Below are 23,849 nucleotides of genomic sequence, written 5' to 3' on the forward strand. Positions count from 1 at the left end.
AAATGGCCGGCACGGTCATTTTTCAGTCATTTTACAGCACCGGACGCCCACGCCGACGTGAGACTCCGGGGAGGTAAGTAATATTATGGGTGCAGGGTGTGCGTTGCAGTGCGATTTTTTTTAGGTACATACCAGCGATATATCGCCGGTATGTACCCGATAAGTGGCGGAATGTACAGTATCGCAAATGCGATGCTTAGTACATCCCACCCATAGGGCTCTATTCAATTCAACGCGAATTGAATAGCGCCGGGAGGGAGCTCCTGGAGCTATTCCGTTCAGTGCGCTGTATTGTCGGAGAATGACGGTTCTCGCGCCCTTCGCACTTTAAACATGGTGTTTAGTCGTGAGAACGGGCAGTCTCCAACTAAACTGCCCAGCGATGCTGTTTCCACGGCGCTAAGGGCAGAAAACAGCATCGCGCCAAGAGTTTAATCGGATTTCTGCTCGCACCCCAAGAGGGATGCGAGAAGAAATCCTTAGTCGGGGTTAACAGCACGCTGAATTGAATAGCTCCGGGAGCTCCGTCCAGGCGCTATCCAATTTGCGTTGAATTTAATCGTGCCCATAGAGAGGTGTGAGAGAGAGAGAGAGAGAGGTGTGAGAGCAATAGAGAGAGATGTGTGTGTGTGTGAGAGAGAGAGGTGTGAGAGAGAGAGAGGTGTGAGAGAGAGAGATGTGTGAGAGCAATAGAGAGAGATGTGAGAGAGAGAGAGAGAGAGAGAGAGAGAGAGAGAGGTGTGTGAGAGAGAGAGGTGTGAGAGCAATAGAGAGAGATGTGTGAGAGAGAGAGATGTGTGTGAGAGAGAGAGAGAGAGAGAGAGAGAGGTGAGAGAGAGATGTGTGTGTGAGAGAGAGAGAGGTGTGAGAGACGTGACAGCAATAGAGAGAGATGTGTGTGTGAGAGAGAGAGAGGTGTGAGAGCAATAGAGAGAGGTGTGTGTGTGAGAGAGAGAGAGAGGTGTGTGTGAGAGAGAGAGGTGTGTGAGAGAGAGAGAGAGGTGTGAGAGAGAGAGAGAGAGAGAGAGAGGTGTGTGTGTGAGAGAGACAGGTGTGAGAGAGAGAGGTGTGTGAGAGAGAGAGAGAGAGAGAGAGAGATGTGTGTGAGAGAGAGAGGTGTGAGAGAGAGAGAGAGAGAGAGAGGTGTGGGTGTGAGAGAGAGAGGTGTGTGAGAGAGAGAGAGGTGTGAGAGAGAGATGTGTGTGTGTGAGAGAGAGAGGTGTGAGAGCAATAGAGAGAGAGGTGTGTGAGCGAGAGAGAGAGAGGTGTGTGTGAGAGAGAGAGAGGTGTGAGAGAGAGAGAGGTGTGAGAGCAATAGAGAGAGATGTGTGTGTGTGTGTGTGTGTGTGTGTGAGAGAGAGAGAGGTGTGTGTGTGTGAGAGAGATGTGTGTGTGTGTGTGTGAGAGAGAGAGGTGTGTGAGAGAGAGAGAGAGGTGTGTGTGTGTGAGAGATGTGTGTGAGAGAGAGAGAGAGATGTGTGAGAGCAATAGAGAGAGATGTGTGTGTGAGAGAGAGAGAGATGTGTGAGAGAGATGTGTGTGTGAGAGAGAGAGAGATATGTGAGAGCAATAGAGAGAGATGTGTGAGAGAGAGAGAGAGAGATGTGTGTGTGAGAGAGAGAGATGTGTGAGAGCAATAGAGAGAGATGTGTGTGTGTGAGAGAGAGAGGTGTGTGTGAGAGAGAGAGAGGTGTGTGTGTGAGAGAGAGATATGTGAGAGAGAGAGAGAGGTGTGAGAGCAATAGAGAGAGATGTGTGTGTGTGAGAGAGAGAGAGGTGTGTGAGAGAGATGTGTGTGTGAGAGAGAGAGAGAGATGTGTGAGAGAGAGAGAGGTGTGAGAGAGAGAGATGTGTGTGAGAGAGAGATGTGTGAGAGCGATAGAGAGAGATGTGTGAGAGCGATAGAGAGAGATGTGTGAGAGCGATAGAGATGTGTGAGAGAGATAGAGAGAGAGGTGTGAGAGCGATAGAGAGAGATGTGTGAGAGAGATAGAGAGAGAGGTGTGAGAGCGATAGAGAGAGATGTGTGTGTGAGAGAGAGAGAGAGAGATGTGTGTGTGGCCCCAGCAGCTAACGCCATCTGAAGATAGCGTTAGCCGCTGTAGTCTATGGGGACTTATCGCATGTCAGCCGGCGGAGGGATCTCCCAGATCCCTCTGCCGGCAATGGGCGCCGCTCATGTGCAGTCCCGCATGCACTCCGGCCACATCGCAGGGACGGGATCCTTTCGGAGCCCGTCACCCTGCATGAGCCGGTTAATACATCTGGCCGCTATGATCGCATTTTGCAATGCGACCATGGGCGGGTATTGCATGCCCCGATCGCATTGCAAAATGCGATCATTAATAAATGGGCCCCTCTGTCTCCTAACACTGCTTAGTAAATAGATCATACTTGCCGACAATCAGTTCCCTCCTTCCGGGAGGAAGCTGATTGTCGGCTAACAGCGGGGGGCGTGCCCGGCCGTGACGTCACATTTGGGGGCGGAGCCGGGGTCATGGCCGAGTGATTGCGTCATCGTGGCCCCGCCCCCTCTTCACAATGCCGAAAAGTTATTTTCGGCATTGTTAAGCAGGGGGCGGGGCCACGATGACGCGATTCAGCACGAATCGCGTCACCGCCCCCCCTCGCTGTGGGTTTTTTTAATTTATTCTGGTGGGGAGGTCGGGAGGGTAGCTGGCTGCCGGGAGGCTTGCCTGCCTTTCCGGGGGTCTGGGAGCGGCACCCGAAAATCTGAAGGCTCCCGGCCAAATCGGGAGGGTAGGAAAGCCTGAAATAGACCCCTATGTCATGGTCATAGGCTGCCGGTTGGAGTTTACTAACATCAGAGGCCACTGACAATCACTGAGGACTTATGTTCATGCCCTTTATAGAGATGAAGAGCACAGTGCTTTGCATGAAATGTATTAAAGATGGTGCTGGAATCATCCAGGCCGTCACATGACCACATAAACAGGGACCATGAGGCCCAAGCCGTCTGCTCAGGTGCCATAATATATCCTACTGGTCTTAGATTCAGTAAATGGATTGTCACCAAAAATCTGGGACCTTCACCGAAGACTCATTTATTTTTGTACTTGTTGTTTGAAAATAAAATAAAAATTAATAAAAAATAAACCCGCCTCGATTATCGTACATTTTGTTATGATGGGTGACTGACTTTTTATTGGAAGTGTACTCTCTCCAGCACCTCCTTATTACCGGCTATTTATATAGCGCACACAAACTCCGCAGCGCTTTACAGAGAATATTTGGCCATTCACATCAGTCCCTGCCCCAGTGGAGCTTACACTCTATGGGGGTCATTCAGACCCACTCGCGAGCGGCAGTACGCTCGCAAGTGGGTCGATGGTCCCCACTGCGCATGCGCACGACGGAGGGAGCTCCGTCGTGCGCATGCGCGAGACCCGGCGAGCGAAGGACTTTCCATCGCTCCGGGTCTCGCCCCAAAGGGGGCGTGCTGTCGATATTGATTGGCAGCACGCCCCCTTTGGTGGGCGTGCCGGGGGCGTGCCTGCCAGACGGAGGCGTTCCCATGGGAGTGATTTTGGCTCTGATAGAGCGTTCCCATGGGAGTGATTTTGGCTCTGATAGAGCCAAAATCACTCCTGGCCTTGCGGCTGGGAAACCCGACCGCAGGGTTTCCCTCGCAAGTCCAATGGTCGCGATAGTCAAGACCATCGCGTCCATCTTTTTGCACGCTCGTATATGCTGTGGGTGGTGACCCACAGCTATACGAGCGTCCAGGAGGACGCTCCATATTAATGGAGGAGGGCCCTGATTCAGAGCGAGCGCTCTGGTCAGAGCGTCCGCTCTGGTCAGAGCGTCCGGCTCTGAATCAGGCCCTATATTCCCTACACACATACACACCAGGGTTAATTTTTGTTGGGAGCCAATTAACCTACCAGTATATTTTTGGGAGGAAACCCACGTAAGCACAGGGAGAATATACAAACTCCACACAGTTAGGGCTGTAGTGTGAATGGAACCCACGACCTCAGGGCTGTGAGGCAGCAATGCTAACCATTACACCATCCGTGCTGCCCCATCATGCACAGTTTATTTAAACTAAATGCTTTAAAACGAACAGAACATTGTAATAAGCAAACTAGAAGGGTCTGAGACTGATAAAGGGCCCTGACCTTCCGCTATATTTCCCAGCAGAGGCAGAAGAAAAAATGTGGCAGAGATGAAACTGGTAAGAACAAAAGGTTATGCGGAGGTAACAGAAGCTGACACAATGGGCAGAGCCGGCCCTAGGCATAGACAAATTAGGCAAAAGCTCCTAACATGATCGGCGCGCTCTGCTCAGTTCTGATCGGACGACAGCTACTACAGCCAGCAGCAGCGGGACTGGGGAGCAGAGACAGTGGAGGTAGTGGGCAGTAACAAAAATTGCCTATCAAACTGGTTAGGGCCGGCTCTGACAATGGGAAACTGGTGACAGACAATTTTTAAAAAAGGCATCGGGGAATCCCAATGGCTCTTTGTGGAAGTGCCAAATTGCAATGTTCACACCAGCGGCGTATTAGTATCCACAGAGCCGCGATCCTGCCATTCCACCAGTCACTGACTAAACCAGGGAGGAAGGGACAATAGACTTTCAATGACGGCAGAGTCTGTTGTCATTTAAGGTGAATCACAATAGCATGTTGGGTCTCGAGATTCAGGAGCAGAAAAGTTAAAAGCAACTTTTTGTGACTCTAGAGGAGCTCCTACAACTCCATAGAGAGGGCCGTCCAACCTTCGTACATCTGGAACTCTCTCTCTCTCTCTTTGGGCAACCCTTTGCTAAAGATGAAAAAACCCTAAATGTCAGTGTGTGACCACCCAAGGCTAGCAAATCTGCTGGGCACCCTTCCTGTCCTTCTCTGGTCATGTGTTCTCTGTGTGGGGGGTGAGGATGGGAAATAGTGTTTCTGTGAACCAAGGTCGGGGTCTCTATGCAAATGAATAGCTTCCAGGTGGATTAATGCCAGTCATACACACTTGCCCATAGGTTTACACTGTCATCTTTTTTTCAAATACCGGAATCCCTGTTGTAACCTCCCTGGTGTTTAGATGTCACTGGCATTGCCGAACATCCAGCAAAGGAATAGGCAAAAACAAAGGTCACTAAAGGGTCTCTGTACTAAGGGCCTGATTCAGAGCCGCTCGTAAGCGGCCGCTCGTTCGTTCTGACCGATATTCGCACATCTGCGCATGCGTACGGATTGTAATACGCATGCGCGAACCAGTCAGTGCGGCCGAAAATTGTTTGTTCGCTATATAGCGAATGCCTGCTATTTTGAGTGACAGAAGGAGGCGTATGTGGGTGGTAACAGGGGAAGGTGCTTGAAAACGGGGGTGTGGAATTAGATCGCAGGCGTGCTTAAAGGTCAAAACGGGCGTTTTAAGGGAGTGCATAATTAATACAGCAGCGTCATTGACCACGTCACTTGGTTTTTTTTTACCCCGAACTGATCGCAAAATAGCGGTTGAAAAAAACAGCCACAAGAATAGTGAGCAGTTCATATGCTGTTCGATGTGCTCGATTAATCTAATAAATAGCGGACATGACGTAGGATGCGAGCGGCCAGGGGGCGTATTTTTCAACATTACAACCGCAAGTTTTGCTCGCTCGTTCAGACTTAGAGGCGTGAACAGACCGCAATTAGCGAATGGTTCATTTGAATAGCCACCCCTTGTTTTAGAACGAACGACCGCAAATAGCGAGCGGCTCTGAATGAGGGCCTTAGCCTTGAAAAGAGATACCAACCAATCAGCTCCTGACATTTTTCAAACACAGCCTGCAAAGTGACAGGGGGCTGATTGGTTGGTACTTTGGCCCTCATTCAGAGCCGTACGCTCTGAGCAGAGCGCACGCTCTGAATGAGGGCCGGGCTCCATTTTCATGGAGCGTCCTCCTGGACGCTCGTATAGCTGTGGGTCACCACCCACAGGCTATACGAGCGTGCATTGTGATGGTCGCGATGGTCGAGACCATCGAATTTGCGAGCCGGAGCCTGCGGTTGAGGTTTTCAACCGCAAGCTCCGGAGTGATTTTGGCTCTATCAGAGCCAAAATCACTCCCACTGACATCACTAGTGATGTCAGTGGGCCGGCTTCTGATGGGAGGCGTTCCTGTGGGAACGCCCCCATCAGGGAGGCACGCCCCCGGCACGCCCACCAAAGGGGGCGTGCTGTCAATCAACATTGACAGCACGCCCCCTTTGATCGGACACAACGAGCGAAGGACTTTCCTTCGCTCATCGCGTCTGGCGCATGCGCACGACGGAGCTCCCTCCGTCGTGCGCATGCTCAGTCCATAACATCGACCCACTTGCGAGCGGACAGCCGCTCGCGAGTGGGTCTGAATCAGGCCCTTTATCTCTATCCACTTTATCTCTCTCCAAGGGTTAGTACATAGACCCCTTAATCCATTAGTATTAGTAACTAATTAAACTGTAGAAGTAGAAACTAACCAGATCTTAAGTGTAATAATATCAATACTTGTATCTGCAAGAAATGATGAAGAGATTGTGCTTAATTACAGTAGGTCCATGATCTTATGTTAGGAAAATATATTTTCGGTATCATTAGCCTAGTGCAGTGATTCCCAACCTCGGTCCTCAAGGCACACTAACCGTCCTGGTATTAGTGATATCCCTGCTAAAGCACAGATGGTTTTATCAAAATAACTGAGGTATTAATTAAGTCACCTGTGCTCAAGTATGGCTATCCTTAAATCCTGGACTGCTAGTGTGCCTTGAGGACCGTGGTTGGGAACCCCTGGCCTGGGGGATAGTCCCTGGACCAGACACGTTACCTGACATGAATGTCTGGGGTCTCAAGTTTATTTTCTTAAACATTCTTATATTTTTGCTGCAGTAAAACATGAATTGGAGACACCTTTTTATGTCTTCATTAATAACTGAACTGAGACGTTATAAAATGGCGAAAATAGACTTTCTGGGCAAAATTTACTAAGTGGCGGGTTCTAAACCCCGGCGGTTTGGTGGCGGTTTTGCTATGCGCAGATTTACTAAGGCCAGAACCACTGCAAAACCGCAGCCAAAGCTAATTTTAGAATAGAACAGAACAGGGCTGTCATTTAGAATCCGCCACCAAGCCCCGGGGTTTAGAACCCACCACCAAGCCCCGGGGTTTCGAACCCGCCACCAAGCCCCGGGGTTTAGAACCCGCCACTTAGTAAATTTTGTCCTCTGTCTTCAGGCACATCAGCCCCTCTCATGTGTAGTCAATGTCCCCCCTACTCACTGTTGTCTTCTATTGTTAATATGTGTGTATAGAGCACAAAATATTTTTTAGGGGTATTTTTACTACAGTTCGGGTTTTTAGAAGTGGAGATTTTGCCCACAGCAACCAGATTCTAGCTATTATCTTCAAGAAATGTTAAGTAGATTCTGATTGGTTGCTAAGGGCAACATCTCCACTTCTAAAAACCTGCACTTTAGTAAATATACCCCTTTGAGTTTTATTTACTAAATGCCGGCTCGTTTCCTGAGTAAAAGCATTGCTGGGCTTAAACACGCTGGAAAGTTGCGGTTTTTACGTACCACTGCTTAGTAAATAAACCCCAGTGTCACCTCTTGATAAACTAATTTGACTGCTGGTTCAAGTGACACCTGAGGTGGGGAGAGTAATAGCTTACAGTCCAGTGAGTGCAGCTTCTGATTCCCATACCAGCCTCCATTCAAGATCCAAGACATTCTGGCATACCGGGAACGCCCAATGACAAAAGTGATTATTTTAGTGCGTTAGAAAAAGGGGTCAAAGAGGGTTAAGTTTCCCAAAGACCGGATGAAAATAAGTTTGGCCATTTTTGAGTACTGTAACCAGAGGGTTTATTCTCTTCATGTTGTGACTCATGAGCTCCCCAAAACCCCTGCGGTGTTACACAAGAGCTAAAGAACGTTCCACGTTCTAACAGTTACCTGTACTGGATCTACCCAAGCTCCGGGGCATCCAGCCTAATATAAACCTTTTATTCACTACTGTTATGAACAGGCGTGTGTAGCTTTTTGGGGGTATTTACACCATTGCGCATAGACTGCCCTATTACAGTACACCCCTTAATTCACTAGTCTCTGGTTTCCCATCTTATCTTTATTGTTGCTCTAACTTTTGTTGAGTTCTCACCCGTTCCCCCATATCCTCAATTAGTTGCTGCTCTTATGTGAAAAACCAAAGACAGATCCCACGTTCCATGTCAGATGGGCCAAATATGAGATTATTTTGCAATCTTCTCCAATTATCACCCCCCGCCAGCCGTCCAGTGTTACACTCTGCTTCCCTCTTACCTTCACCCAGGGCCATAACTAGGGTAGTGTGACCAGTGCCATGGCACAGGGCACACACAGGACAAGGGGCGCTGTTAAGGCCTTTCAATTTTCTGTTTATTATCATTCTCACTTGTAGCTTCCTTTTATTCATCCCCAGCATCTCCTGGCCTCCTCTATCTCTTCCCCATGAGGCCATGCCCCTTTTTTTGGTGCATTATGTCCCTATTTGAAAAATGGGCCGGCGCCAATGCTCTTTCTGGCACAGGGCACCAAAAAGTCTAGTTACGGCTCTGCCTTCACATACTGAGGAGGAGCAACACGATGGCTACAAGCAACACCACAGCTCTCTACGCCCAGACATGGAGTTACAAGACACTTTTACACAATCCTGATCTCATAATCCATATAAATGTGAAGTACAGTAACTGATAGGGGCAAATTACCCTTTGTCTACACGGCTAAGTCGTTGAGTCAGTGTCGTTCACAATAGCGTGCGTACCTGGATTCCTCACTTCAGGTGGGTTATAAATCAAAGATTATATTATTTCTTAACTTCTAGAGGCATTATTAGCAACTTATGCTGCTGCTAGTGTCAAATCCACTGCACGACACACCTCAAAATAAGCGATGATGTCGTGGCTGACTCGGCCACCGAAAGACTGGAAAGGCTAGATGGCATTATTATGGTTGTACACTCAGTGGCCACTTTACTAGGTCTAGTAGAGTAGGGGTCTCCTTTGCCACAGAACAGCTTGAATTCTCCATAGCATGGATGCAACAAGGTGCTGGGGACATTCCTTACAGACCCTGGCCCATGTGACATGATAGAGTCACGCAGTTGCCGCAGATTTATCGTGACAGCACATTCATGTGGAGCATCTAGCGTTTCCCTATATCCCAGGCGTACTCTGACGCACTGGTGGCTGTGGTCGCCTTGGAGTACACTGACCTCATTGTCATGGAACCAGACCTGTGCTATGTGACATGATGTGTTATCCTGCCAGTAGCCAGAAGATGGGTAGCTTGGGGCCATACAGGGATGCACATGGTCAGCAACAATACTCAGGTAAACGGTGGTATTTAAATGATGTTCAATTGCTGTTTCGGGGCCTAATGTGTGCAAACAAAACATCCCACACGCCATTACACTTCTGCTCCCAGCCTGAACCATTGACACGGGGCAGAATAGATCCATGGATTCGTGTTTACACTCAATTCTCACCCTATAATCTGCATTTCTTAACAGAAATTGATATTGGTCAGACCCAGCTGAGATTTATTCCATCTTCAACTGCCCAAAGTTAGTGAGTCTGTCCCCAGTGTAGCCCCAGTTTCCTGTACCTAGCTGGCCGGCGTGGTAGCCGGAGTGGTCTTCACATCACAGTGCCATGTGCAGGGCATTCAGAGATGTTATCATTCGAAAAACAAGGTGGGTAAGACTCATGTAGGAACAAGACTTATGTTGCATGAGGAACTCTAACCAAACACCACCAAAAGGACTGGTTCACATAAAATACAAATGAGAAGACTGATGAGGTTGTCATCATCCCACGCTGCACCTTGACCTTCAGCTGACTGATAAATTGATTTTGAACTATTGCTAATCATTTACAGGTTCAAGTTACATTTCAATATCCAACAGGGTCATTGGCTCCAGCCAGGCAGTTGAGTTTAGGTGGAGGTGAAACTCAGGAAGTCCTCCTTAGAAACCAGGTTTAAAGTCCTATATGTAGAACAGTGACCACTTATATAGCTGTCAGATCCCCAAGGATCAAAACCTGGATCCATGCACAGTACAAGATGACAACTATCCTTCAACCCAGACATGACCCCCGAGCACAGCTGACACTAAGCCAATGATCCCCCTACCAGTTTCAATGCCTGGAACCCTAGCTCTTCTCAGGGAGAGGTATAGGGGGGTGCACATTGCAGAGGGAACACAATATCTCAATCGTACCCCAACCTAGGTCACCAAGACACTTGGGTCCTGCTGCTGAGGTGGATCCAGTGCAATGATGTTGGATGCATGTGAGCAAATTTTTTCTGCTCTACGTGTCTTAGCCGCACTGTGCAGGCATCCAGAGATTGTGCGCACATATTCGCAGTGGCGATTGAGTTGCACGATGGCAGATATTGTCTTGAAAATGTCTCGGGCGTTCTTGGGTGGTCACTATATGGACACACAAAGATGGTCCCTCTTTTGAGCGTGTTATTGGGAGTATGGCGGTCATATCACTGCAGTGGTTGCAAACTCAGATGCTTCATCTCTCACAATGGACACTCATACGGACAATCTGCACCTACAGTAACATGTGGCTGGTCAAGTTTCAATGGGGCAACCGATAGTGGTGTTTAACCACTTAACTGAGTGAATTAGGTGAGGAACATCTATTTCAACTTATTCAAAATGATTTCATAAAAAAAAAAATATATATTAGTTTTTTCAAACATTGGAACCACCATCGGAACATCGGAAACAATCGCGACTTTCAATTTGACAACGGTTTCAGGCACCAGGTGCACTATGGGGGTGAGGGGGGAGGTTAATTTACTTTTTCCCAGCCGCTGGGTGGGGGGTCCTGCTTTGCTGATCGATCAGCAGTGAGACACAGGGGGAGAGGGTACAGGCAAGCAGAGGAACCAGAAGGTCCCCATGAGAACAGCAGCTGCGGGAAGATTCTCTACATGTAGCCGCTCTCATGTTTATCTGACTGGTCGAAATTTTGCAACCAGAGCAGATAAAGAACAGCCTGGTGTGGTCAGAAAATTGCGACTGTGCCAGGCAAGTGGTTACAGACGCACCAAATAGTATTTGAGAGTTTAAGGTGGGCACCTCAGTCCTTGCACATTCAACTCATATATTGCCTCCAACTCAGAACCAGGCCCATAAAGCCTAGGAGTGTGAATAGGATCTGCAGCTACTGTACGTGACACTGCGCCCATTGTGCGCCCACCGGGAGTCTGTAGCCCATTGTTACCAGGGTTTTATATCAATTCCAAATCTGTTCTGTAAAAGTGAAATGTTAAATCTTGTGAGGAAATAACGCAGGTCATTGATTGTGTGTATTGTGTTGGCTCTTTTCCATATGATTTCTGATGGCGTGCAGTACCTCCGTAGTTCCTGCGGATGTCACTGTTGACTCTGCCGTCTATGGAAATCACTTGGGGCCTGATTTGGATATATATGCTAAATGCATTAGCAGGTTAGATTCCGTACCCAGCTGCTGTGCGCAATTATGCTAATGCTACAGCCGCCTGAAAATGTACTGAGACGTCTACCGGCGGCTTCGTAGGTCCAAGCAAGTGCGTACAAACACACAGCGGTGGTCGCAGATCCTCTGATAATCAACCATCGGAGTAACCCTACGGCCGCACAGAATGGCCGAAAGAACTGAGACACTGCCGCCATGTTTTCTGCATACGTATAGGCTGAGACCCGCCCCATAAACGGTCGCAACACGCCTGCGCTTTTCCTTCCACTTCCCGTAACCACCTCCACATGGGCCCTGAGTTTGTGAAGATACCCGAACTATGACCGGCATCGCTAAGGTACCTTGGCTTGTGAGCAGTGTGACAGTAACGCATACGCAGTCAGTTGATAATCGCACAACTGCGTAAATATCTACATTTGCATACATCCCTGAATTAGGCCCTTGGTTGCTGGCTACGTACATCTACATACGGCAGAGGAAACAGTGACACCTGCTGGCTGCAGAATGAACACAAAAATTAGATACATTGATAGTTTTGAGATGATAAATCACAGATGACCATAGTGCACCTTGGACCTGATTCAGAGCCGCTTGCTAGATGCAATCGCTCGCACCCAGCGTATGCAAATTCGCCTAAGTGACGGCATGGCAGGCGCTCGCTCAGAAAGGCATAAGCACGCCCACTTTGTTTTGGCGAGCGATCACTTTGTGTCTATAGACGCCCATTAGCATATGTAGAGACGCCCACTAGCGCACGTCATCTCCAGGAAGTGTATTAAAACATTGGTACATCGGAGACCATCGGAAGTCCTCGCAGCGCTTGTGGTTGCCTTACCTTACCGCAAGCACTGCGAGGACTTCAGTGTAAATAACAGGCAGGTGACCTGTACTATGACGCTGCCGGTTAATTATGCACGCCTCAGAAACGGCGTTTAAACACTCAGGCACGCCTGCGTTCGCACCTCCACTCCCCCGTTATTAGTGTCCTGCCCCTGTTACCACCCACAAACAACCTCTCCTGTCACTCATTACACTGGGCTGTCTTTGCTGGACGAGCGAGCGGATTCCGACCGCTCCGAGTAGTTCGCGCACGTGCAGATCGAAGCATACGCATGCGCGGTCGCTTACCATCAGCCGCGAACCAGTGAGCGGCAGCGCTTGCGAGCGGCTCGGAATGAGCTCCCTAGTTTTAAACGGCGTGAAAGACTTTTACGACTTAAGAACAGTGATATAACTCATTTGGAAAGACTGCTACAAAGTAGCCAGGAGACTGTGGTTACATTTGGAAACACATTTTGGGGCATTCGGTAAAAGTGCTCATAAACATCAGCAGCTTGGTAAACATTTTTTTACTTTTAATTTAAATTGTGCTTTAATGCAGATATTTACATGCCTTATGTTTATCATCATTTATATATAAAAGTGCGGTTATATGCCGCGGTGCTGTACAGTGGTTTATTCACCAGCAATTTTTATTTACTTTTGATTGCTACATTTCCCTTCTCTCCCCGTTATAAACCGGTATCTGGACATGAGCAGTAACCGAAAACCCTTATAGGAAGACACAAGGCAACTTAAAGAGACATAATCACCCATCGCTATGTGTGACACAGATCCTTGGGAACAGAAATTTAATTCATCGCATGGCAGACATGTTTCTGTACAGATACCTTAAGAAAAAGTTGCATACTGGATATTTGTAAACAGAATCACAAAAAAAAAAAAAAAAAATTCAAAAAATTCAAAAATAAATAAAAACTAATTTGCGTCAGGACGGGAATCTCCAGAGCTCGAGATTAGAGGTAAAAAAATAAAGTACCTTTAATTATCATGTGCTTTTTAATTTATTTTTTTCTACAATGACTCACTATCTTTACCCGCAGGGTTGGTTGCCACCTGCTCTTCCGTTCAGAAGGTAATGCACCACAGTCATTATACAGCAGATCAGCGTGATCCAGTATATACAAACACAGAACTGGTCTTCGTTGCTTTGCCGTAACCCAACCTTAATGGACGCACGGGTCCAGTACTCTCCCCCTTTGCCGTGCTCCTTCCACTGGGCAGGACGCTGATGGAGGGAAGCTCTGCTCTGAAGATTCCTCTGAATAGCCAGCTGAATATAAATGGCAAACTACATGAAACAAAGTCTTACAGCGAGGATTGAAAACACAACCACCTCTGGTTGTATACGCCAAACCAAGCAGTCGGCATTCCGGTGTTCAGGACACCGAGGGATAGAATGGAGAAGAAAGGTGAATGGAGGTGAAATGGTTAAAGTAGACAAAAATCAGGCGTGACAGAAGGATTATTGTATTTACGGTCCCAAGCTCATTGAAACAGAGCGTTAATCCCTCAGTAACCACTTATAAATTAGCATTTTATTAATTTTGCTCCTAAAAATATTAGTGGGCTGAGCCAAGGTCTTCACGGACGGCTGCGAGTGTCATAAAGCCTCTCTGCGTGCACGTGTAATATAACAGCGCAAGTCATTTGTTCCACGGTAATTTGCACTTACGGTAAACATTCCGACTCTACAAAGTGTTGGCATGAAACGGGCCTATCAGTTTGCTACGCACTGGTGACATCACTAGGGCATATTGTGAGGCCACCGGTACCAAATGCAGCGATAGGCTGCATTGGATGAGGGGCTCATCCCGCAAAGTGGCTGCCCCCGCTGGGCGAGTCGGTTCTGATGATAGTTTCGGTTCTACGCGCGTCTGCGAAGTTTGCCCACAACAGCTACGGTAAAATTAAGGCAACCACCAGCCAGTTTATTTATTTATCCAATTAACATGTCTTCAACCAATTAATATGGTTACAAATGAATTCATGAAAACAAAAGCCAATGACCCTTCTCCAATCTAGAACCCATATCTTCATATTATCTACCGTCCAGACAGGAACTTTTCTAAGAACTACTGTAGTGAATGCAACCAGCTTCTAACTTTCCTTTTTCAAGTGCATTTAAGAAAACGAAACCATCAGTAACTGGCTGTTATGGGCATCACAATGGTTTTGCTTTTCACCAGTTTTCATTCATTCCCACCCAAAGGGGTTTAATCTGAAGCTTTGATGTCAATAATGATCTTGTCTTTGTCCTGGATTTAACTATGAGCTTTTCAGGAAATGTGTACAACCACTGTTACACAACCCGGTATGCTGCATCACCCAAGCTGGTACGCCCCACCACCCAAGCTGGTATGCTGCATCACACAAGCTGGTACGCTGCATCACCCAAGCTGGTACGCCCCACCACCCAACCCGGTATGCTGCATCACCCAAGCTGGTACGCCCCACCACCCAACCCGGTATGCTGCATCACCCAAGCTGGTTCACCCCACCACCCAAGCTGGTTCACCCCACCACCCGAGCTGGTACGCCCCACCACCCAACCTGATACACTGATAAATGTCACTGACCTCCCAGGTGTTAGAACTCCATCAGTCTTACCAACAGAATCTGGAAAGCTCACCTCTAGGCACCTACCATTTAGTCTGGTCCGTATGCAATAAAAGAAAAACGCCTTTGCCATGATCATCTATGTTACCTATCGTCTTCCAACCAGCTTCACCTGGCACCTAGATCTATTCCCAAAGCAGCTGGCTCACAAAGACCAGTGCCTATAGCTCCTCAGGAACGGGTAGTGGCTGCCAATCCCAACGCCCACGGCACTCTGCGTTCGGCACGACATTTGCTCATAACAAAAGACCCTGAGTTTTCAGTGTTCTAAATTGGTGAAATGAGATGTTGTTGATGGGCTTCACAAGTATGGCTGTCATTCCAGCCGCTGCGCCATTCCTAAAACCATCTAGGTACAGTAATTTCTTAAATATTTTCTCTAGGCATATTATATTTTAGATCAAGTTCTAGGTATATTATACAGTTTAGCGCCTGTAGGTAGCTTTATACACTCTCTGCAATATATATATATGTACTTTAAAAACTTTCTGACTTGGATATTTAACAACATTCATTATTTAGGGTGCTTTATAAACATATCGGGAGGATCAGTAGCCTCGTGTCTCTGTGATGGCAGGAATTGTCTCTTTGCTTATCTGTCCACCTCAAACTGCACCTGAGTCGAGGACAGCACTTCCCTTTTCTACCGACGACGTACAGCGTGGGACATGTCTTATGTTAATGACGATGGCATTACGTATGGATCATGTATCTGCTCGTTCCCCTAATAAAAAAAAAAAATCAGACTCTCTGCTCACTCGCCATGAAATATTGACGGGACAAATGAATTGGATAAAATATCAGTAACTGTACTTTGCTTCCCATAGTCTCTGCTCGCTGCCCGTAATATATACCCGCATTTCTGCTCACTGTCTACAAAACATCAAGATCTGGAATAACTGCCCGGAAAGATCAGGATCTTGGCTCATTGTACATAAAAGATGGGGATCTTTGCTCAGTGTACTGATCATATTTATATCAAATAAATTAGACTGAAACCCTACCTGGGGGGGAGGGGAAGGACTTCTTAAAAAAAGCTAAATTTCAATCTGATCTGGTGAAGACAAAGATGATCTGATGACTGATGCTTAAAGGTCCGGTCACCAATGATATGGCCTTCTGTGAGTTACATCCATCCATCTGAAGACTAGTCACCTTTCCCCACCAAAAGATTTGCATTTTATCAAAAGTTCTTCCAACGGGACTAGTTAGAAGAAGTCCTCACCCCACCCGCCGTGCCCGTTCTTCAGCCCAACAGATCGGATAATTTGGTAGGTCCAGGATCTGGCACCATTTTTGGTTTTACGATGCCGCCGTCAGGGATATCCATTCAGGGTATGCGAGATAGAAAGAGAGAGTATATAAAATATAATAGTCCCGGGTGATTATTTGTTATTTAAAGGAGAGGGAGGACAGAAGAGAGTTGTATGAGACACCTGCAGCATTTTACAGCAAAAAACGTATATATCTACATCATGTTAACCTTAAAAAACTCTATAAAACACTAGATATTATTAATAAAAAATATGCATATACGGCATGTAAACTGCTTTGGTAACATCGTATTTCAGATGTCGTCAGTGCATAATATCCACCCCGTAGGGAGAGGAGGAAGCTCAGAAGCTGAGGGCAATCTCAGGATAATCCGTACGGAGCCGTCGCTTGTGGAGGATAGTCGCGGTCCGCCATCCGAGAGGAAGATGGCAGTCCCTGGGAGTCTCAGAGGCCCGAGGTCATAAGCTGGAACGGGCCGTGAGGGAGATCATTAAGGTGCTGATGGCAGATAAGGTGCAGGCGTTGGACGTTGAGGCACCTGACCCTTGAGCGTAGGCATCTGGAATACAAGGGAAGACCAGCGAGAATGCATGAGATGCGTTCAGGGGAATTCTGATTGGCTGATTGCTGTGATTTGCATATTAGTCACATTGTTCTGATTAGTTGATTGCTGTGATTTGCATATTAGTCACATTGTTCTGTTTGGCTGATTGCTGTGATTCACGTTACTCTGAATGGTAAACTGCTGTGATTAACACCAGGGGCGGGACACATTGCAATTTGCACGCGATGCATCTTGCCACACTTTGCATGCACGCCAGCGTTAATTACGCCGGTATGTATGTAGAAAAACGCTCTCCAGGTAAGAGCTGTCCTTTGTGAGTGAGGGACTTCCCGGCCTATTACCCAGAAGTCCTTCTGCGGATGCGCAGCGGGGGAGGGGGTGCTGGGAGGGATCCGATTGGATCCGTCCCAGCGGAGCTTTGCAAATTGAAGCCCTTATGCATCCTGAATGAGGGCGGCCGCTTTTCTTTTGTGGCTACCACCCACAGCTTTAGCGAGTGACTAGGTGATGGTCGCGATGGTCATCAGGGCTTTCGATGAGACCCTTGGGGTAGGGTCTCGTCTACCGCAAGCCCCATGTAGCTTCCTGCTCTAACAGAGCAGGAAGCTCCCTACTGACATCACTGGTGATGTCAGTAGGGTCGCCTACAAACGGTAGGCGTTCCTTCAGGAACACCTCTGTTTGTCCGACCACCCCGCCTACAAAACAGGGCGAGCTGTCAATCAACACCGACAGCAGCCCCTTTTGTAGCGAGCCCCGGAACGAGTGCATTTGTCACTAACTCCGGGGCTTGCGCACGCGCAGTGTGAGCGCTGCGCGTGCGCAGGCCCTCACCATCGACCCGCTTTTGAGCTGGGCTGTGACTGTAACCGCACAGAAATTGAGCAAACTTGGAAAAGAGAAGTGAAGCGTTTTAGATAATAAAGTAGCTCGAGGGACTTTTCAAGGGACATTTTTACTCGTTTCGCCATCTGCCCGTCCCGTCACACATATGCTCCTGCAAAGTAGGCGCAGGCCGAGTTTCTAGAGGCGCTTCCTAAAATGTGGATTTTGTTTGCACCAATGAATGAGGTCAGTGGGCAAATAGTCGTGTTTGTACAAGTAGAACAGCTCTGCGCAAATGACCTATAATGTCCGACAATGCAGTGTAAGGTCATGGTAAGAGCGACGTGTTCTCACCTTCCGGCTTCAGTTCACTTTTGGGTTTTATTTGCCGTAATTTGTTATTTTTTTTTGTAATGTGTATGAATTCTCACCGCCCACTCACTGGATATCCGAGGAATACGGATGGGTTCACTGCTGCTGCCTTCTCCTCCGTCACTGATTGGCCGGATCTCAATGATGTAATCTTCATCGAATGGCAAAGACAACTCCACGGAGGTCTGATTGGTCTCAATCATGGCGGCCCCTCCCTGTCTGTTCCAGCGATATAAAACCTGCAGAGAGTCCGGTCAAGTGATACTTACAAAGGCTGATACGTGATTACTGAAAGTTATGTCTGTGACAGTTGTGCAAATACTGATAGGGGTACGTAGATGTTCCCCAAGGGTAACTACCTACTAAAGTGAGTAATACTGGAGGTGGAAGCACACAAAGCTCTGCGCGGGGGCGGTGCCATGCAGGAGAGGAGCGGGAGAAGGGAGGCTTATTGTTATGACTTGCTCTGCGGAGGCGGTGTCATGCAGGAGAGGAGCGGGAGAAGGGAGGCTTATTTTTATGATTTGCTCTACGCGGGGCGGTGCCATGCAGGAGAGGAGCGGGAGATGGGAGGCTTATTGTTATGACTTGCTCTGCGGAGGCGGTGTCATGCAGAAGAGGAGCGGGAGAAGGGAGGCTTATTGTTATGATTTGCTCTGCAGGGGCGGCGCCATGCAGGAGAGGACCGGGAGAAGGGAGGCTTATTGTTATGACTTGCTCTGCGGAGGCGGTGCCATGCAGGAAAGGAGCAGGAGATGGGAGGCTTATTGTTATGATTTGCTCTGCGCGGGGGCGGCGCCATGCAGGAGAGGAGCGGGAGAAGGGAGGCTTATTGTTATGACTTGCTCTGCGGAGGCGGCGCCATGCAGGAGAGGAGTGGGAGAAGGGAGGCTTATTGTTATGACTTGCTCTGCGGAGGCGGTGCCATGCAGGAGAGGAGCGGGAGATGGGAGGCTTATTGTTATGACTTGCTCTGCGCGGGGGCGGTGCCATGCAGGAGAGGAGCCGGAGATGGGAGGCTTATTGTTATGACTTGCTCTGCGGAGGTGGTGCCATGCAGGAAAGGAGCTGGGGAAGGGGGGCTTACTGTTATAACTTACTCTGTACCCTTTCACCTCAGACTCATTCTCCTGCGCTGTCACTTGGTCCCAGTTCAGGATGATTTTGGAGTTTGATGAATTCCATATGATGTTTCCAGGTGGCTGACTCGGAGCTGAGCGATAGATAGAGATTATATATTATAATATTTGCACCAGGCATCTATTATAGAAAAACCAATGCTGTTTGGAATTCTCATTTGCTAGGTATACTGTCTTTAATTAATATCTGTAAAATCCAGAGTAACTTTAAATGTAAATATCTAGTCAGATCTTATCTCAGAGCTTCATGGGATGCTGTTTTGGCTCTGCTTGTTTGTATTAGAATTTTATGACTTGTTTCTGGTGTGGGTGAGGGTAATGAGGGTGGGTGTAATCAGTGACTACACATGTTATGCTTAACTATATAATCAGTAGGTCACAAGGCTTTAGGCTTGTACAAGGCTTCTAGGTTTTACTTCAAAGTGGGTTTTTTTCTAAGTGGGACTACATGTACAGCATAACTTCAAGAGTTAGTCAGGAGTTCAGCAGGAGGAAGACAGGAGGACAACATTTTAAAAGAACTCTCTATAACTTGGAAAAAGCAAAGGATCTTCTGAGCTTCTGGAAACCCTGCTACTCAGCAACCAGCTTCCATTATAACCTGGACACACCTTGTGCCAACACCCTGCTTCAGCATTGCAAGCACCTACCTGCTTACTGAACATTTAATACTTGTATGTTTGCGTTTCTTCTCTACATTGTTTAAATCATTCCAATACCACTGTCAATTTATCTTTATACCACTGTAGTACCTACCATTGTTTCACACGTATACCTTTTTTTCTTTATATATATATTTTTGGTTATAATATACTATTGTAGTTGTGCCTTTACATCTTCCAGCACTGTTCTTCCTTTTATCTGATTTTGACCTTTGACCTGTACTGCTCCCTCATCTCACACTCATTACTACTACTGACTCCCCCCCCCCCCCCGACTGCCTCATCTACACGATGTCTCTTTTCTTCTACTCCTCCCTCACTCAGCTGCTATATTATTTTCTCCTCTACCACCAGTTTTCACCTCTTTTCTCCATCCATAGTCCCCTCTACATTCTCCCCCTCCTCTGTCTCTCTTCATCACATATTAGTCTCTCAACTGCATCTCCCACAACTCCAGTATTATTCACTACTCTTCCACCATGGTCCTGCTGCACCACCGCTAAACCCTGCACCCTCTCTTTTCTCCAAGATACTTATCCTTCTCCCCCCCCACACCACACTAAACCTTCACCTTACCCATCGCCTGCTGTCACCCTTCCTCATTCAGAAGCCAGCCACATAACCCCACACTCCTTATCCCCCTTCTCTAGATCAATATCACCTCCACACTACATCAACCCTAATAATCTCATTCTCCTCTCGCCTCTTAACTCTGTCCCTCTCTCCTGTTCCCTCTGGAAAGCCAGTTTTGTCTATAATAAACTGGTCCCTGTTCATGAGCACTTCATCTGTAATGCCTTGATTCTCCTTGCCATCACCAAACCCTGGATTTACCCCACTGACACCACTGCTCCAGCAAAATTCCTCCATCACTTGGCTTCCTGGCTTTTAATCTTCAACTGGGCCCTCAAGACCCATTTCTTCCTCAATGCTTTCCAGCGTTCATCCTAACCCACTACTCTATGCTCCTTCCTCACTATCTAGCCCATCTGTGTCACCCCTGTTTGTCTGACCCTCCCCTCAGAATGTAAGCTCTCACGAGCAGGGCCCTCTTTCCTCACGTGCTTCTTCTTGCCTTACTTTTACTTTCATTTACAATGGTGCCTAAAACTGCTTACTGACACCCTGTTGCTTATTTAGGTGTTATGCAGCATTGTTTATAAATCATGTACTTGTCCTGCATTGTCTGTACTGTTAATAACTGTTGTCTTGTGTGCTCATTTGTTTTTGTACTTTGTAAGGCGCTGCGGAACCCTTGTGGCGCCGTATAAATAAAGGATAATAATAATAATAATAATATATAAGAAAGACAGACACAGTATGGTGGCGCAGAAAGAACGGCCGCACAATGCAAGATCATCACCTGCATACTCACACCGACCTTCTAAATGGGAGGCGAGCAGCCAGCCCATTACCACGCCTAAGGTATCCACCTACCAGCCCAAAGACACGACGTGAGGCCCACCTGGTTAGGTGGTTGCCGCTGACCCCAGTAGGGTAGAATCAGCCTAAGCCATGTATTGGAAGGGAGAGCACCTCAAGCTCCAAAGACAGATGGTGACTGCTACCGTTCTTTCCCGCCACAGGAAAAGCCGACACCAAACATCTCAATGAGTAAGGGAGGGAGGGCGGGAAACAGCCGACCAGAGACATTTCTATAAAATGGCTGCCAAGCAGCAACTCTGTTTTAAAACTCATTGCGTATGATTATGGTGTTCCAGCCAATCAGCTACTAACTGTCATCTATTTGAAAAATGACAGTTGATAGCTGATTGGCTGGAGCACCATTTATCATACACAACAAGTTTTAGCACTCGTTGCATATGATAAAACTCCTTGATAAATGGGCCTATAAATTATATGACCGTGCACTATCTTCCAACGACCGCACACCTCCCAGCGTAACAGCACAGCTGTACTACGTCACACTGTCACCAAAATCCTAAACAAAGCCGCAGCTGTATCACCCCACAAGTATAAACAATAACATCACTCACAGAGAGTCTGTTCAGAGAAGAGCAGATCACATGCCTCACTGACACACAACATCACCGCCTCACTGAACGCCAAGGCGTGCGTATATCAAAGTGCGAACGCACACCCAATAGCGGTATATCTATTACATACACTTTATTGAGAACAGCGAGAGTCTGCGTTATAAATCTATAACAAGTTTGATACAAATGTATCACTCTAATACACACGAGGAGTTTTCTGTTTGATGGCAAAGGAGACAACTTATGGAAGCACTATTCAATTGTATCACCCGTACTGCAGGTACACTTAGCTCTGGGAATGGCACTTACGTGGTTTTCTTGTGGTCACGTTGACGGTAGAGCCGGCAGGGCCGGTGCCTGCGCTGTTGTACGCCCGGACGTTCAGGTAGTACAATGTGTGGCCTTGCAGATGGCTTAGTTTGGTGGATGTTTGGTTTCCCAATGTCCGTAATTTACGGGCGCTTTGCTCCTTCTCGTTCTGCTTCCAGAAACGTACCTGGCAGACAAGCAGAGCCTCGTATAACATGGTGACGTGTAACGCACAGGAATTCCCTGTGCGTCTGGTCATACTGATCACTGGTTACAGGCAGTGGGGGCTGCAGCATAGTCCAAAATTCAAATAGGGGAATCACACCAACTGCCAGTGAGTCCCAGCCATCTACTGTATGACTGACAGTGTGTGAAATGACAGTTGGTGTGGTTCCCCCTATTTGAATTTTGGACTGCGCAGCTTCCCCACCACTGGAGCCGCCACTGGTTACAGGTATAAGGTGGTCGGTGATATTGCACTTTAACACAGTATGATGTAGGTCCGTTATGAAGTATATCCCCTATATACAGTAATTCCTATACTTGCTGCTGTATAAATGTGACTTAGTGTCTCAGTTATACAGTCATGTCTATAATTGGAGGACAGTGGGGTCTATGTACGGGATCGGTATGGAATACCACCGGACGCATGTGGCGGTTTTAATCCTGACAGCGGAAGACCGGCAGTGAAGATCCCGACACGTAAGTATTTAAACTATTTACTAACCTAACCCCTCCCTTAGGGGTGCCTAACCCTAACCTTCCCCACAAGTGCCTAAACCTAAACCCCCCTTCCCCGCAGCCTAAACCTAAGTTTCCCAGGGGGGTCTAACCCTAACCCCCCCTTTCCCTAGCCTAACACTAACCCTCCCAGGGGGGTGCCTAACCCTAAGTCTCCCCTGGGAGCCCCTAACCTAACCCTCCCCCACCAGCGGCTGTCCGCGCCCGCCACCCAGCTTACCTTCGATCGGTATGCCGGACGTCGGGCTCCCGGCGTAGGCATAATGGCAGGTGTTGGGATTTCGACGTCTGTCATTAGACCCCTGCCGGGATTAGACAGTCGGAATTCCGACGGTCGGCATTTAGACCGTCGGCATCCTGACTGCCACCCCTATGCACTAAGCTTTGGAGAGAGATAAAGTGGATGGAGATAAAGTACCAACCAATCAGCTCCTGGCTGTTATTTTTCAAACATAGCCTGTAAAGTAACAGGAGCTGACTGGTTGGTACTTTATCTGTCTACTTTCTCTCCAACGCTTAGTACATAGACCCCTGTAATTTATAACAACAGTGAGATTACACTTCATTAAAGTTCATACAGATGGCTTCTTCCATTATGAAATCCCTACAACAGGGGTGTTCTAACATGCAGCCCTCCAACTGCTGTGGAACTACACTTCCCAGCATGCCCTGCAACAGTTTTGCTCTAAGGGCATGCTACAACTGTGTCAGGGCATGCTGGGATGTATAGTTTCACAGCAACTGGAGGACCATGTGTTGAAAACCCCTGTGGCTACAGGATTCCTACTGGGATCATATACATTGGTATATAACATGATAACATGAATTCTCCTCTGTTCTAGGAAAGGTTTTCAATGGTAATTACCGAGCGGGAAGCTATGGAATGTGCATCTAAATTCATTTTGGTGGGTTCCACATGTCAGGCCCTGTACATGCACCCCTATAGAGATAACGTTCTCTCCATGTTCTCCCTCCTAGCTCCCTGCCACATGGCTGTTTTCCAAGACA

General features: G+C 47.6%; 1 protein-coding gene across 3 annotated transcripts in view; it reads right to left on the minus strand.

The window, feature by feature from the left end:
- Nucleotides 1–12,869: 12,869 nt before the first annotated feature.
- The window catches only part of LOC148454536 (contactin-4-like), a 370,760-nt gene continuing 359,780 nt past the window's right edge, over nucleotides 12,870–23,849 (minus strand). For 2 of the 3 annotated variants that reach the window (XM_088460822.1, XM_088460821.1), the window contains exons 20-23: nucleotides 22,101–22,287; nucleotides 19,094–19,206; nucleotides 18,064–18,232; nucleotides 12,870–16,790 (exon numbers count right to left, since the gene is read on the minus strand). In XM_088460822.1, the coding sequence (XP_088316948.1) occupies nucleotides 16,690–16,790; nucleotides 18,064–18,232; nucleotides 19,094–19,206; nucleotides 22,101–22,287 (570 nt within the window). In that variant the 3' untranslated portion in view covers nucleotides 12,870–16,689. Of the gene's footprint in view, nucleotides 16,791–18,052; nucleotides 18,233–19,093; nucleotides 19,207–22,100; nucleotides 22,288–23,849 lie in introns of all 3 variants that reach the window. The other variant, XM_088460823.1, reaches the window with a different exon arrangement.

The sequence above is a fragment of the Taudactylus pleione genome, unplaced genomic scaffold (genome assembly GCF_031769625.1).
Source record: "Taudactylus pleione unplaced genomic scaffold, aTauple2 ptg000986l, whole genome shotgun sequence".
NCBI lineage: Eukaryota > Metazoa > Chordata > Amphibia > Anura > Myobatrachidae > Taudactylus > Taudactylus pleione.